Below are 14,610 nucleotides of genomic sequence, written 5' to 3'. Positions count from 1 at the left end.
GGGAGGGAGGGATGGCGGGAGGGGGGGCATGCCGCGCTGCATGCTCCCCTCCTGCCCAAGCTCTTTGGGATGGAGGGTTCGGGATGTCACTCGCTTTGCTCCTTCCCGGCCTCCTTCAGGCAGCCCTGGGCGCTGGTGGGGATCCTCGGAGGCGATCAGCTTTCCACGGCAGAAGATAAGCGGGAGTATCACGGGAATGGAACAACGGGGCTAGCCGTGGCCCAAAGAGATTTCCTCACCTACGATGGCACCCGTTTTACTGTTACTGCTTTCAGTGGATGGATAAAAGGTTTAGTCTTCCCTGACAATTGCTTGTCTTCTGTTGCCTTGCTCTGATTTTTTTCTGGCTGCTGCGAATCTGAACTGTGCAGTGATAATAATACTGTAGACTTTTGCTCACGTGCTCGGTGACCAAACTAAGCGCTACTCTCGCAAAGTAATGTTTTAGCTGCCTACAAAGAGATGACACTGACATATTTAATGGCTAGAGCACTTCTATCGCACGCAGAGTTATCTAGATAAAAATTAAATTGGTATGCTCTTTGGCTAATTGCATGATTCTGTCATGTGTAACTGTAAAAGTAATTGATTGCTTCATTCTTCAGGGGTGCCTCATAATGGATTTAAAGTGGAAGTGTCCAAAGGAATAATTCTTCATTTGGTGGATGAGGTTACAAGTTGGTTACCTGGCGACCGGATCGTCGTTGCCAGTACCGATTATTCTATGCATCAGGCCGAAGAGTTTAATCTCCTTCCTTGCCCTGAATGTAAAAGTAATCAAGTGAAAATTGATGGTACGAAATATTTTTAGCAAGCTACTCCTTTGTGGTAAATACTTACATTGTCTTGTCTTTAATGTTCTACATTTACATTTACTTGTCTTTTTAGCTAGTTTTTGTTCCATAAACACATGGGCACTTGTCATATGAAAGCTGAAGGCCCCGATACTGGAACTTTAAAGTTTGACCAGGGGCAGGAGTCCCTTGTAGAAGTCAGGGAAAGTGCTAATCTCCTCTGGGATCAAATGCTAACAACTGGGTACATCCCCAGACTTGGTGATGGCTTAAATGAAAGGCATGCACTTGCTTAGAACAATGCGATAATGAAGAAAGACGCTGTGCTCACCCTGAATAAAAGGTTTCTGATTTTCACAGGCAGCCCACTTTATCTTCACATTGGAGAAGTCATTGATGGCGTTGATATGAGGGCAGAGGTTGGTCTTCTGACTAGAAATATACTTATTCAAGGAGAAATGGAAGACTCCTGTTATGGACAAAATCAATGTCAGTTTTTCTCCTTTGATACATTCGGAGGACATATTAAAGTGAGTAATTTTTAACACATACACCTGTAGGTGGTTTCAGATCGTTCCTTTCCTGGTTTGTAAACAAGCAATATAATGCATGAAACTACCGTTGTATCTGGGGAAAAAAATATACTGTCTATGAAGAAGGGAAAAGTTTGTTGGCCTCTTTTGCAAAACTAGACTTGCAAAGAGGCTGTGCCATTTTCTTCACCGCGTATGCAAAAACGTACCCTTCTCCGGGCTAGAGGGGATTCTTTAGCAGCATCGCTGTCAGTAGGGTCAGTGTGAAGTTACATAGTTCACGAGATGTCACTGAAGAAATTGTGCTTCCTGCAGAGCAAACTCCCTCCCTTCATGGCTCAGAGAAGTGCTGGGTCTCGCCCTGTTGTGCTTTGCCTCCTCTTGCTTGTCCCATGTGTTCTTGGTGGAGGTGCAAAGTCTTGCTGCTGCAGGGGCTTTGTGTAAAATTACTCCACCACCAGTTGGTGGAAACTGGGGAGCCGTGCAGGTCTTCCCTAAAATCACTTGACAGAGGTAAAGTTGCCAGGAAATAGAGCCTGGTGGTAAATGCTACCCCCTTCAGTAGCTGGCAGGAGTACCTCGTCTGTGGCCGCGTCACACACCGCTATTGCTAAATACCGCCCGCGGTGTTTGGCAGCTGTTCCTCGGCAGCCCCGTGCCCGTAGGTGTGCAGCCGCTGGCACACCGCTGTGAGTCAGAGCAGGGAGCTGACACCTCCTTCTGGGATCAGGCCTGTTTCTGCAAACATATTGCCTAATAAGAAAGAAAAAAAAAAAGTGTTTTCCTTTTTGCGTGTGTTCATATTGTAATGCCTTACTTGGACCTACATTTGTCTCAACAGATCCTAAGGAATTTTAGCTCTGTTCACATGTCAGGAGTGGAATTAAAAAACATGGGGCAGCAAATCCTGGGCAGTTACCCTGTGCATTTTCACTTGGCTGAGGATGTGGATGAGAGAGGAGGATACGAACGCCCGACGTACCTTGATAACCTGGCTATCCACCACTGCTTCTCTAGGTGTGTTGCCATACATGGAACTCATGGCCTTCTGGTAGGAGACATATTTTATTAGTACCAAGTTAATTTCTTTGCTTAGGCACTGCTAAACAGTAAGAGCCATTTGTGATACAAAGAGAAATCAAAATATTGAAACAAGGCATTTTTTCCCCAAGAAATGTCCTGACTTATCAACTTCATTTGACCCGTATTCAGGCTAGGACTGTTGCTCTGGTAGTGCAGCTCTTTGAAATGAATTTCAGGTTCCTAATTAATATTATTAATGGTGTGATCAGACATAGTGAAAATTTTGCCATGGTTATTCTGGACAGTTTGTGATAATAGGAACTTTCATTTAAAATGAAAGCAATGGACCTTTACATTGCAAAGGGGATAAAAAAGACAGGGGTTGTTCAAGTCAGGGCAATGTGAAATATATCCAAAAATATTCACATGACAAAGGGAATGAAATATGAGAGGGACAGACCCAAACGGCCGCTTCAGTGCCAGAAAAGCCCTCAGGAACTTGGCTTTGACCTACGTCTTCACAAGGGCATTGTGGAGGGGAACTTAAAAAAACCCACAAAAAAGCCATACGTGTCCTAGCTGGAAGATACAGATTCCTGCTCCAGTCCCGACACGTCCAGGTGCTGTGTGCTCTGCAGGACCCTGAACGGTGTTCTGGTGTCCGTGGGCATTTCCTCATTCACCTGATGTGTGCTCAGGCAGAGACACTCCCTGAACTATCCATGACCTCCCACGTTTTTCCTGACAACTTTTTCTCAACCCTGGACATAAAGCTGGGTAAGACATGACATAGATGCATGCTGGTGGGACCCTTGTGTGAAAGGGTCCCCCCAAAAGGATGCATTCACGAAAATGTGATGCTGGACTTGTACAACTGGGAGCACTTTTCATGTATCCTAAACTGGATTTGCAATGTCCAGATCACTCAAAATATTGATTGCCTTCTCGTATACGTGATTTGCTCTGGCTGTAGAGCCTGCTTTTGCATACAGAGCCCTTAGGTGGCAGGAGACTTGCCCAGTATGTGTGGGTATGGTTTAACTTGCTCTTTCTTCTCGTTGGTATTAAGCCTCTGGAATTGAAGGAACCTGCCTAGGATGAAAAATTAAGCCTTATGTTAATAAGGTCCTGAGAAGAATGGTGTATGCTCTTGCTCTTTATCAGAAGTGAGGTTGTCAAGGGTTTATCTGGATGCGTGGGATGCAATAGTTGTGAAATCAAGAATCCAAATGTGAGATCCAGCCCCCCTGCATCTGACTGCTGAGGGCTTTGAGTCCATGAATCAGTGAATAGATTTTATAGCAAAGGTTAAATATGTGATTCTGTGGAAGAATTGTGTGGTTTCAATACAGTCATTAAGATAAAGAGTAATTAAAATGTAATCAAAAGCCTTGCTTTAAAATAAATTAAAATATGCAGTTCCAGAGAAGAGGATGTATATCAGAGCAAGACAGTTAAATAACATAGACGGGTACCCATTTTAGCATCAGATTATGAAACTTGAGCCCTTGAGGCAGAATAAACCAGATAGGTGGTTTTTTCCCTCTCCTGTTTTGAGGGTTTAGAGGATGTAATTGTAGAAGTACGTTGCCAGAGTGCTGTGGTTTGTGCTTTGCTGTGTACTGGCCATGTGGTGCTGTCTGCAAGGCCCTTCTCCCATCTGCTGCTCCCCTGTGCCAGGCTTGTGCCGCTTTGCAAGCCGGCGGCAGCGGCGCGCGCAGCCTGGGTTGCTCGCCGTGGCTGGGAAGCAGGCTGCGACATGCCTCTCGCTGCCCTGGCACACGTCAGGCGTACACAGACTACCGTAGTCTTTCGTGTCTAATGTGTCGGTGCATGAAGGTCACTCATATTGTGTTGCTGAACTATATATAATTCAGCGTTTAGAGGCATCTTAATCATCTGGCATTGGACACGCCGGCGGGGCTGTAGCCTGTGTTGTGGACGGTGTTTCATGCTGACATGTACAGTAATATGCTACTATGCTACAGTAATATGTCACAGTGCCGCAGGCGGGCTCTCATTTCCAAGCTTTTAGTTTCTATCTGTGATATGCCAGAACTGATCAGTTATTGGGGTTTTGATTTAATGGCATGGGCCCTTATCCTTCAGTGCAAATGTCTTTAAGTTATGTTATTTCTGGTTAGGGGAGTGATCAATATAGTTTCGTGTATGTAAGTTTTCAGGGCTGCCATGCGATTCTGAAACTGCGACTAATCATATTAATTAAAGCTAAAATCTGGTTTCGGATACAAGGCTGGTTTTTAGTGCAGCTGTCTGAAGCACAGATTAGCCAAACTTTAACTACATTCAGAAGAATTAAGCTCTACAATTGAAATGCTGTTTAAAACAGCGAGCGGTTTGTTGTTACAGTTTCTTTCCAAAAATAGTCTTCTATGGCCTCCTTAGCGCAGCTTCTGCCCATCGCTCGGAAGGGTAGAAGTAGCCAGGCTTTGTTCTTAGCAGGTTGGCAAGGACACTTGCATTTTTATCTAAATACGTTTCCTGCCTGTATTTCCAAGACTCAGCTGGCAGGGACGCGTTCAGCGTCGCTGCATGTAGGTTCTGTTACCCTCCTTGCAGCTCACTCCGAGCTGCTGTACCTGCGTGCAGGGTCTCGGTGGATTTCCAAAGCTGTATCAGTTAGGAGTTGGGTACCCGGTTGTGTTGTGCCTTCTTTTTAACTCTCTCTTGAACACCTCATTAGGGCAGAAACAAGACCAGCAGATGACAACTTTGAGGGGTGACTGCCAGGAAAACAATGAAATCCAGTAGAGATATACCTATGGGGACTATAGTGTTTGTGACTCCAGATATTATGTACAGTTGCAGCCCATTAAAGGGAAATCACAGGATGTGAGTCTGAAATGGATTTAGTTCAACTATCCCTCTGTATACAGAAATAACCAAGTAGGTTAATATTAGTTAATCTTGCAGTCTTACACAGACATAACTCTGACGTCAACAGGAATTTTGTATGCCTGAAGAGTGAATAAATACGCTGACAGGGATCATTTGAGTAAAAGTTAAGGTTTCGGTAAGATTTAGTAACAAATAGCTGGCATTTTAACTAGCCTGATTTAATATTTACATGTAAAAGAAGGATTTCTGAATTTAGCTTCGTAAGACTGTACATCAAAGGAGGCTTGCGCTAAGTCCTCTTGGTCAAATTAGGGTTTAATGCAATATCCCTGTGCATGTCAGTTAATATTAAATAGATTGAAACAGTAAAATACCATCTCTGCCCAAGTTGATCATTACAGGAATGAAGTGGCCCTGCACCTTTTGAGAGTGGAGGAGAAAGAACAGAAACCTCGTTAATATAAATTACTTCACATGGTGCATTTTAAAGAATTTCTTATTTTATTTCGGAAGTGTTGCAGTCATGAAAATTTCTGGATTAACCATCCTAACTTGTTGGGTTGTCATGCGAGACACGCTTATCTCTAAGTGTGATATTTACTCCATGATACTGAATGACACTGAATCAAATATTCTCTCTTAGAGCTGAGGGCAGTTTTAAATCCAATATTTTGCGATTTTCCTTTAATTACGCATGTGATCTTCCTCAGAGTAATTTTAATAGCAGTTTCGCTGTATAAGAAGATCAGTCCACAGTTATGCAAACTCCACGTAGTTTGAGTTGGCTCCAGGACTGATGCCTCTGGAGGCACTGCTCGCTGCGCAGAGGGCTGGCAAAACCGCTCCGTGAGGGTTTTGGGAATTTATTGATAAGCAAAGCACATCAGTTATGGTTCCCACTGCTGTTAGCATTGCGATCTATGGCCTGTATACTTTTTTCCAGGTAAAAGACACCATTGGCTATGACACTCTGGGGCACTGTTTCTTCCTTGAGGATGGGACGGAGCAACGCAATACATTTTATCACAACTTGGGCCTCCTGACGAGGTCGGGGACGATCTTGCCTTCAGATCGCAATGAGGCTATGTGCCTTGCCATCCGCAGCCACGTCTATGGGAATTACGTTCCCGTGCCGAGCACCGACTGCATGTAAGTGCTCTGGGAGCTGTAGTCAGATCTTGCACTTACGTTGTGCTTTATAGCCGGGTCCCAAAGAATGCTGTGGTGAAACTTTTGAAAGTTTTGATATTAAATGAAAAATCGTAGCTTTTTCTACCATTTCTCATTTTAAAATAATTTAGCTACTTGACCGTGTTTTGCTTGTGAAGAGATCTGTTAACACCTGCATGAATCCTAAGCAAGGAGTATTTGCTGCTGGTTATTCCTGTCGCTGTTTCCTGAGAATCATAAACACGTTAGAGCACTTTGCTCGTTTCTGAACCCTTTTCAGTTCTTTTTAAGTAGGTTGTTGAAGGCTCCGTGAAATCTGTCTGATAAATGCAAGTTGCTTCAGCCCTGGTATAGGCAGGCAAAAATATCCCTTACTACAAAGGGAGCTCTTGCCTTCTTTCACCAGGGCTGAATTGGGGCTGGAGCATCTAGAGTAAATTGGTCAATAGTACATGAGTGCGTGAATACATCAGGAGATTTAATGAGAATGCAGAGATTAGCATAAACTACAGCGAGCATCATTTAACAATAAACGATATCCCGATATAGCTGACCAAAGTTAGCTTCTATTTTGGAGACTGATGAGCTGTAACACGGGCACTTGGGAACCCAGGTATTGGTCTGGCTGGTGTTTGCAAGCAAAAACACAGTTTAGCCAAGGAAATTTGTATTTTCATGTTTTCTGGAAAAGGATGCCATGGCCAAACTCTACTTATTTTAATTTGTGTAAATAATCCAACTGCATTACAATTATTGTTGCTGAAATGCTAAGGTTGCTTGTATGATTAATACAAATTTATTTTGCATCTATTTAGTGGTTCTGTTAATCCAAAGGAGTGTGGATTCTTGATTATGTAATAGTTAAGGTGGATAAAAAATGATTGAGATTTTCTGCTTAGAATGATCAAATTAATTGGTACAGTCATGAGAAAAGGTTTACAGTGTTTTTACATGTGGTCTTTATTACTGCAAAAGATGTTATCAAATGAAGTTAAGACAACAGATGACAATATTTTCATAGCTATATCAGGCTTCTGTTTGTGCCACTACTGATCTTCCCTCTGAAGCAAAAACTCCTTATTTGAACAAATGTCAAAATAATATCTCCTTAATCTCCTGCTTAGCAAGCCATTTGTGGCTTGCAAGGACATTTGTTTTGTTTTCCACATAGAAGCTTCATAAATCCATAGGGGATTCCCTAACTCCTGCCATTGGCCCTGAAGTTCCAAAAAACAAACCAGAATTTCATTTTTCAGACATTTTCCAAAGCTGTTTAACTTAAAAAAAAAAAAAAAAAAAAAAGACATTGGGTTTCCTTAAGCTGCATTTAACAGAGCATGGATTTTGCATTAACGGTCTCATATAATTTACAATAGGTTCAGCATGTGGCTCCATAAATGAACATGTTTGACATTACTAGATGGTTTCCTTTCCTTAAAGAGTATCATTAAAAGGTTGTGTGGAGTTTTAAAGTCAGTAGGAGAGTTGTGGCTCAAGTCTAGTGCAGTGCTATGAAAATGTATTCCTTCCCATTCGGTAACTGCTTAGGATCATTTTGATTTGGATTTTTCAGGGCTGTCAGCACATTCTGGATTGCAAATCCAAACAACAACTTAATAGAGAATGCAGCAGCTGGTGCTCAGGTAAAATCGTTCAACGGCAAGAGCTATGCTTTGCCTCCAGTTCCCATATATCCTACTCTTATTGATGTCATTAGCGTGAGGGCAATGAATTTTTAGTAAGCCATCATAAAATGTGCATATGTATTTCTGCAACCTTTGTCTCTGTTAAGAACAAGTATTTGCCTACAGGTGTCACACTGGTTTCTCTCACAACTATGGCTGGAAATGGTGTGTGATACCTCTTAGCAAATGTTGATTTTTATTAGTAGTTAATAGTTAAATGCCCAATAAAATTTTATATTTGAATATGTAAATATATACTCTCTCCTTGTTATAATCTCTGATGTTTACCCAAATCATGTTTGTGTTTAATGTGCCTGTATAGAGAAGGCTATGTTTTCCAATAAACCACCTGAACTTCACCCACAATATATGCATTTTTACAACCCATGTGTGTGTGCCCCGGGGGCCCACTGTCCATGCCAAAAGATAGGTTGGGAGGTGTAAGAGCATGGGCTGGTGTGTGTCCCCTGGGACTTGCACATGTTTGGCAGGCTCAGGTTAGAAATCTGGCCAGCATAGTGGGAAACCCTAAGTCCCCAGGATAACCTGAATCATTAATTGTAGTGTCCCATTTCTCAGACCTCCCTTTGTCTTTTAGGATGTTGGGATATGGTACATCTTCCACCGGGTTCCAACTGGACAGTCTGAGGGGCAATATCCAGAGGGACAGGCTGAACATACCCCCTTGGGAGTATTTTACAACAACAGAGTCCACTCCAATTTCAAGGCAAGTGGATGATTTTTATATGTTACTATCAATCAAATAGTATGGTATAGGGCTGACCATGTGTGGTGCTCTAAAATCAGATGATCATGGGTGTCTTACATTTTGATAGTGGTCTTTTAACACTATATCAAGAGACGATCAGCTCCCCAAAGGGGATGATGTTCTTTCTAATGACCAAAGAGGGAGCTGAGCAGAATGGGGCTCCCATTTCAGGTGCTTCAGCTGGGTGCCTGTGTTAGAGGGGGTGTGCCCAGGCCATAGGTACACCTACTACTAAGTGAGATTTAAGGAAGGACAGGCAGGACACCAAGCACTGCTGTTGGCCCCAGTGGTGCAAGGATATAGTGGGATGAGCAAAAGTAATTTGTGCCAAGGTCTGCTCATCACCTTTGAAAAATGAGACCAAAAATTCAAGGGTAATTACAAGAAAAACGCTTTCCCTAAAATATACTGTTGACATGAAAACGTAACCTGTAAGCTGTAAAAAGCATTTTTAACTTATTTCTCAGGATTCTAGATTGCAATCAGTGCTGTTCTCTGTGCCTTGTATATTTTACATCTTGGTCCATGACAGCTGCTGCTCTAGCCCAAAGTCTTTAACTTAGCTACAGCGGCTCATGTTCTCTTTCGACTGTCGGGGGACTCGTCACTCTTTATTTAAAGCCTCACTTCTTAACAACACTCTTTTTCCAAAAAGTTGTCAAGAGCTTGGCAGAGTCCCTTATGGCTTTCTGCGAGGGAGGGAGAGAGCGGGAGTGCAGTGCCTTGCTTGGGGTCAGAAGGCAGCCCGAGATGCTGATGCATAACACATGGCAGGGCAGGCTCCGTCCTGACTTCAGCGTGCTACGTCCTGTGCTAATGTCATGCTGAGCCGTGCCAAGTGACCACGAAAGGGAAGAGAAAGCCGAGGCTGCAGCCGCTGGCTGTGCCTGCACGCGCTGGCTGCCCACGTTCATTGATAAAAATCTGGGATCTCTGGTCTCTCTTGGGCGGTCTGTTAATATAATTGGAGTCGTGTGCATTTTCAGGCTGGTTTGTTTATTGGAAAAGGAGTAAAGACAACGAGAGCCAGCGCTGAAGATCCCAGAGAGTACCTCACTGTCGATAATGCCAGGTAAGCACATGCTGCATGGCTAAGGGTTTTGGATAGTTGTAGTGCTGCTTGGCTTCTGCATTGTATTTAGCAGATCATTAATGCCTCATTATGGCTGGAGCATCTGAAAAAAACACACAAGCTATCTCTGACGTGCAGAGGCAAATAGTTCACAGCTATGCACTGGATTGTTTGTGTTATTGCTGACCAAAAATGATACACGTGCACTTGGGGTTATGAGGACTAAGCAGTGAAGCACGTCAAAGGGGATCCAGATCCCATTATTTCGTTAGTGGGTTTGTAAACTCCAACATTTCTTATTAATTGCTCAAAAGAACTTACATCTGAAAGATGATGTAAGAGACTTCTGAGACTGGTCCAGGATTAATGAGGAAAATAAAGTAGCCTCAAAGCTTTTTGTCAGCTGCTTTAAAATCTCTGAGCTTCCTTTCGCAGAGTGGAAGCAGGGAAATTAAGGCCATTTTCTCACTCGCTGCAGCCCTATGGGTCCGTGTGAGGAGGACGTGGCAGAAATCAGCCACTGCTCCTGGTCAAGCTCCTTGGCTTTTTTCCTCCTCCATCATACCCTCTCAATGCTCCCGTGTGGCTGAGAGGAAAGGGTGACTTTGCCTCCCTTTGTAAGACTTCCCTCCCCGGGCCACCCCCTCGGGCACTGAGATGCCACGTCCCTTGGGACATCAGCTGGAAGAAGTAGGAGGTGAGGGTAGATTCAGAAAAAGCAATGGTGATTTTCTTCCAAACGGCACGAGTCTACCATTAACAGCCGGTGTGGCGAGAAATAGCCTGAAAGTAATTGAGAAGCGCCCGATTCCCAGGGCGAATTCTTTTTTCGTGTGACAGCTTCTCTTTCAGCAGAGACAGAGGCATATGGAGGTCTGGTCTGTACATGCAAGGAAAGCAGCTCCAATTACTGCGTTATCTTTGCTGAATGAGATTCCTGAAAGTGCCTAATTCATTTTGCAGCATCAATCCAGGGATTCTCAATGGGCCTTCTAAGGACAATTACAAAAGGACCCAAGTGACTTGGGAAAAACGTTTTCTATGCCTCTAAATCGCACGGAATCAAATTAAGGAGTAACCGTGGGCCCACTGAAGTCTAGCAAGAATTCTCCTGTTGATTTCACTGGGGCCAGAATTTCACTCCTATGAAGGTTTCTTGTTTTCTGCTTTGTACCAAAGCACAGAGATGAAATCAGGCTAATAGCCTGACTCTGATCCAGGGCATATCACCTCTTTAGGCCCATCACACTGATATTTGGAAGCCAAACGAGGTCTGCCAGGCACAACCTCCTCTGTCTGAGGTTGGTTCTTATGTCTCCTGTGCCACGTTAACTAAGCTCCTTGCTTCAGGTTTCGCCCACATCAAGATGCTGATCCTGAAAAGCCGCGAGTTCCTGCTGTGATTGATGGTCTTATTGCTTTTAAAAATAATGACCACGGGGCCTGGGCCAGGGGCGGCGACATTATTTTCCGCAATTCGGGGTAGGTTACTGTAATTACATGTTATATCATTCCCCTCACAGCAGACATAAATAGGTCTGTAGGCCAAATTCACTGCAGACATTCCTCCTCATTTACACCGTTGTGTTTCTTCTGTCCCAGGTTTTCAGACAATGGAATTGGACTCACTCTGGCAAGGTAATTTCTTAAAATCGACCTTCTTCCAGTTTTTCCCCCAATGTAAGAGGCTCAAGAATGGAAGCTGAAACACTCCCCTGGTGATTCCTGTAAGACACGAAAAAACCTCACATTTCCCTCCCAGACCACATCAAGTCTTCCCTGCACAGCCGTTAATACAAGGGGCAATTTAGCCTTTCATTCTCTTTGCCTCAGCATGTCTGGGGAACACATCATAATTGCTGAATATTTCCTTTTGGACGGTAGGTCCTGAACCAGTAGACTAAACATCTGGCTCTGCGTTCGGGGAGACTTTTCTTCTGCTCTAGCCTAGTGGAGCAGCATCGCCCATAGCTCATGTGCTGCCGGGGCAGGGTGGCTGGGATGGTCCCACGTGGTGGCACAGCAGGTCTCCTGCCTCCTCCGCTGGTGTCTACCCTGCTCCTGCGGCTCTCGTCTTCACTGCTCTTGCAAAAGACCCACAAAAATAAACCATGTCCAAAGCTCACTGCAGGCGATGAGAATCAGTGAAGCCCTCGCTTTAGGGATGTAGCTAAAAATTTATAAAGCAATTCAGTATAGAGCAATTTTTTTAATATATGTATAATATATATGTATATATATGTATATGTATAAATGGTAGAGCTAGTTTTACCCAGACTAAATTACCTGTATTACTGATGCCGGAGCACTAGGCTACCTCCGCACTAACTTGCTGGTTTCTAAAGAGATTTTAAAGCAGGCTGTTATATCAGTGGATGTGCTTTTTCCCAGACTAAGAAAGAAATTCTACTGTGCCTGTGGTGTAATGAAAAATGTTAATTAATTGGTTGTGGTGTGCTGCAAGTTACCTGGTGTTTCTTTGCCTGCTTGTAGTGATGGGACTTTCCCGACAGACGAAGGCTCCAGCCTGGAGGTTACATGCTCCATTTTTGTTGGAGAAAGCAGCAACTTTGGCTCCCAGGGAGGCCAAAACAGCTACTGGGGAAAAGGGGCGAATGGAGAATACAGAACACTGCCCAGAAACAAGTGAGTTATTCTTCTGCCGTTTCTTCTTGGCATTAGTGTAAGCTAGAAGAAAAGCCTCAGGAAAGACTGTGACTACCAACGAGTAATTTATACCGGGTGTTTAAATTATTGTACAGGCCAGAAATAATAAGCATCTGAACAAACTCACTCTTCAGGCCAGCAGCCTGAAAGCATTCTTGACTGAATGTGTTTGATTTAATTTTCTGCTTAATTTATTAGTCACTGGAGAATGGATTAGAGAATCTGAAAGATACCAAATGGCTTTTGTGTAGTACTCCAGTAGCACAGCGCCAAGCTGACGGCATAGCTCCTGTCCACCGTGCCACCGTCCCTCCTGCCAGCGTAGCTGGGCAAACATGGCTGGTTTGACAAAGGAGAAACCATTTGTCATTATTGCATCTTATTTCTCTTTCAATAGCTATATGTTATTTTCTATTTTGATAGCAGCAAAGCCTCCTGTCTAGCAACTGTGGTGCCTACCCACATCCCCATAGCAAGGTGTGCTTCCCCGAGCCTAAATTCTACTCTAATGTATGTTTTTGGTGATGCTCACCAATCATTAATCCCTCTACAAGGAATATAAAATTAAGGAATAAGCAGCACTCAGCAGACATGCCATGCACACAGCCCTGACTATACGTGTCTCAACCATAAGTGACACAGGAATGGGATAGCAAGAATAATCAGAGCTATCCTCAGTTATTATCAGTGTTGTTATTTCATGCCAAATTGCAAAAAAGCTCCTTTGCTCCTTTGCAATTCAAACAAGCTCTAATCATCTGTGATATTGTTAAGCAATGCACTCTTGGAAAGGAGTATGCCAAAACGTCTGATATCTGTCCTTTCGTTACGCCATAGTGCAAAATGGGACGTGGGGTTGTACCAGACCCAACTCCTGGATAACAGCTCTAGAAATTGAAGAATTATTTGGTCAAGAAACACTCTTTGTGCCTGGTGTTTCCAATTGGCAAAGTGTTTCTGGATCTCTGGAGCCAACCAGTAAGAAAAAACATCAGGGCTGGGGGGGAATCTGGGCCTCGGTGACCCCCAGGCTGGAGAGAGTCTGTGTGCCCATGTGATGTCCGCTTTGTGGCTTTCATGTCTCAGCAACTCTTTCTGGACTCGGTAGGCATTGACTTACCCTTCCATGCCACTACTAGCCAGCTTCATTACTGTCTGCAAGGCTGATGCAGGCCACCCTTTAATCAAACACAACCGGGGCCAAGCAAAACTTGGCGCCTTCTCAAAACAAACCATGGAAGGGGCAGGTCCTTACCTGTGACTCCAGTGGTGTCTCCTTCAACACTGATGTCTTGACAACATGTCCATGGACTGATACTGCAGAAATTGCTTTTCTGTATGAGATGCTGTGGGCTGGGTCCTAGGGATCTCGTGTGAAGTGGCTTGCATGGAGAGGAGAAACTGTGCTGCACCACTTGGTACTTGCTTCCAAGGAGACACTGTTGCCTCCAGGGAGCCTGACTGATATCATTTTTTCAATCATGCTGATGTTTTCCTGAGAAACCCGTCTACCCTGGAACAGGGGACCTGATGGCAATGTGCCACACAGCTCTTTGGGTCTTCCTCGTGGTGATATGCCCTTGGGTGGCTGGGGACAAGGGTTTTAAACTGCTTTACCCCAGCTTACAAGACTTAGGCAAGCTGTATGAGTCTTTTTTTTTTTGGCCCTTGAGCCTTATCCCGAAGAGGATGTTCAGGAGAGTTTCATTGTTCATTAATTGTGTGAAGAGCCTCCAGATCCCAGTTTTGGGAAGGGAAAGGTGGTTTAGCTACTTCTTAATATCTTTCTGTGCCTTCAGGAGAAAACTCAGAGTTTGCCCAAGCTTTTAACATAGGATCGTGTTTGGTTTTAAATCTCACAGGACGTTCCCTATTCGTGGATTCCAGATTTATGATGGACCTGTCAGGATGGCAAAATGCACTTTCAAGAAGTTCACCCCAACTGTTGACAGATACTCAAGTGCCATCGGGTTCTTCATGAAAAACTCCTGGCAGATAAGCCCCCAGAATAATGTGTCACAGATCCTGATGGAGAAAA

General features: G+C 43.9%; 1 protein-coding gene across 1 annotated transcript in view; it reads left to right on the top strand.

Annotated features, from left to right (window-relative positions):
• Window positions 1-69: 69 nt before the first annotated feature.
• The window catches only part of TMEM2 (transmembrane protein 2), a 47,965-nt gene continuing 33,424 nt past the window's right edge, over window positions 70-14,610 (top strand). Inside the window, exons 1-12 of the mRNA XM_009578379.1 lie at window positions 70-289; window positions 606-794; window positions 1,155-1,324; window positions 2,169-2,378; window positions 6,153-6,358; window positions 7,953-8,022; window positions 8,663-8,791; window positions 9,820-9,905; window positions 11,256-11,387; window positions 11,508-11,543; window positions 12,399-12,551; window positions 14,435-14,610. The exon at window positions 14,435-14,610 is cut by the window's right edge and continues 35 nt beyond it. Coding sequence (XP_009576674.1) covers window positions 70-289; window positions 606-794; window positions 1,155-1,324; window positions 2,169-2,378; window positions 6,153-6,358; window positions 7,953-8,022; window positions 8,663-8,791; window positions 9,820-9,905; window positions 11,256-11,387; window positions 11,508-11,543; window positions 12,399-12,551; window positions 14,435-14,610 — 1,777 coding nt within the window. The remainder of the gene's footprint in view (window positions 290-605; window positions 795-1,154; window positions 1,325-2,168; window positions 2,379-6,152; window positions 6,359-7,952; window positions 8,023-8,662; window positions 8,792-9,819; window positions 9,906-11,255; window positions 11,388-11,507; window positions 11,544-12,398; window positions 12,552-14,434) is intronic.

The sequence above is a fragment of the Fulmarus glacialis genome, unplaced genomic scaffold, assembly GCF_000690835.1.
Source record: "Fulmarus glacialis isolate BGI_N327 unplaced genomic scaffold, ASM69083v1 scaffold19775, whole genome shotgun sequence".
NCBI lineage: Eukaryota > Metazoa > Chordata > Aves > Procellariiformes > Procellariidae > Fulmarus > Fulmarus glacialis.
The sequence above is the reverse complement of the archived record's forward strand: the minus strand, read 5'-3'. Positions and strand labels throughout refer to the sequence as shown.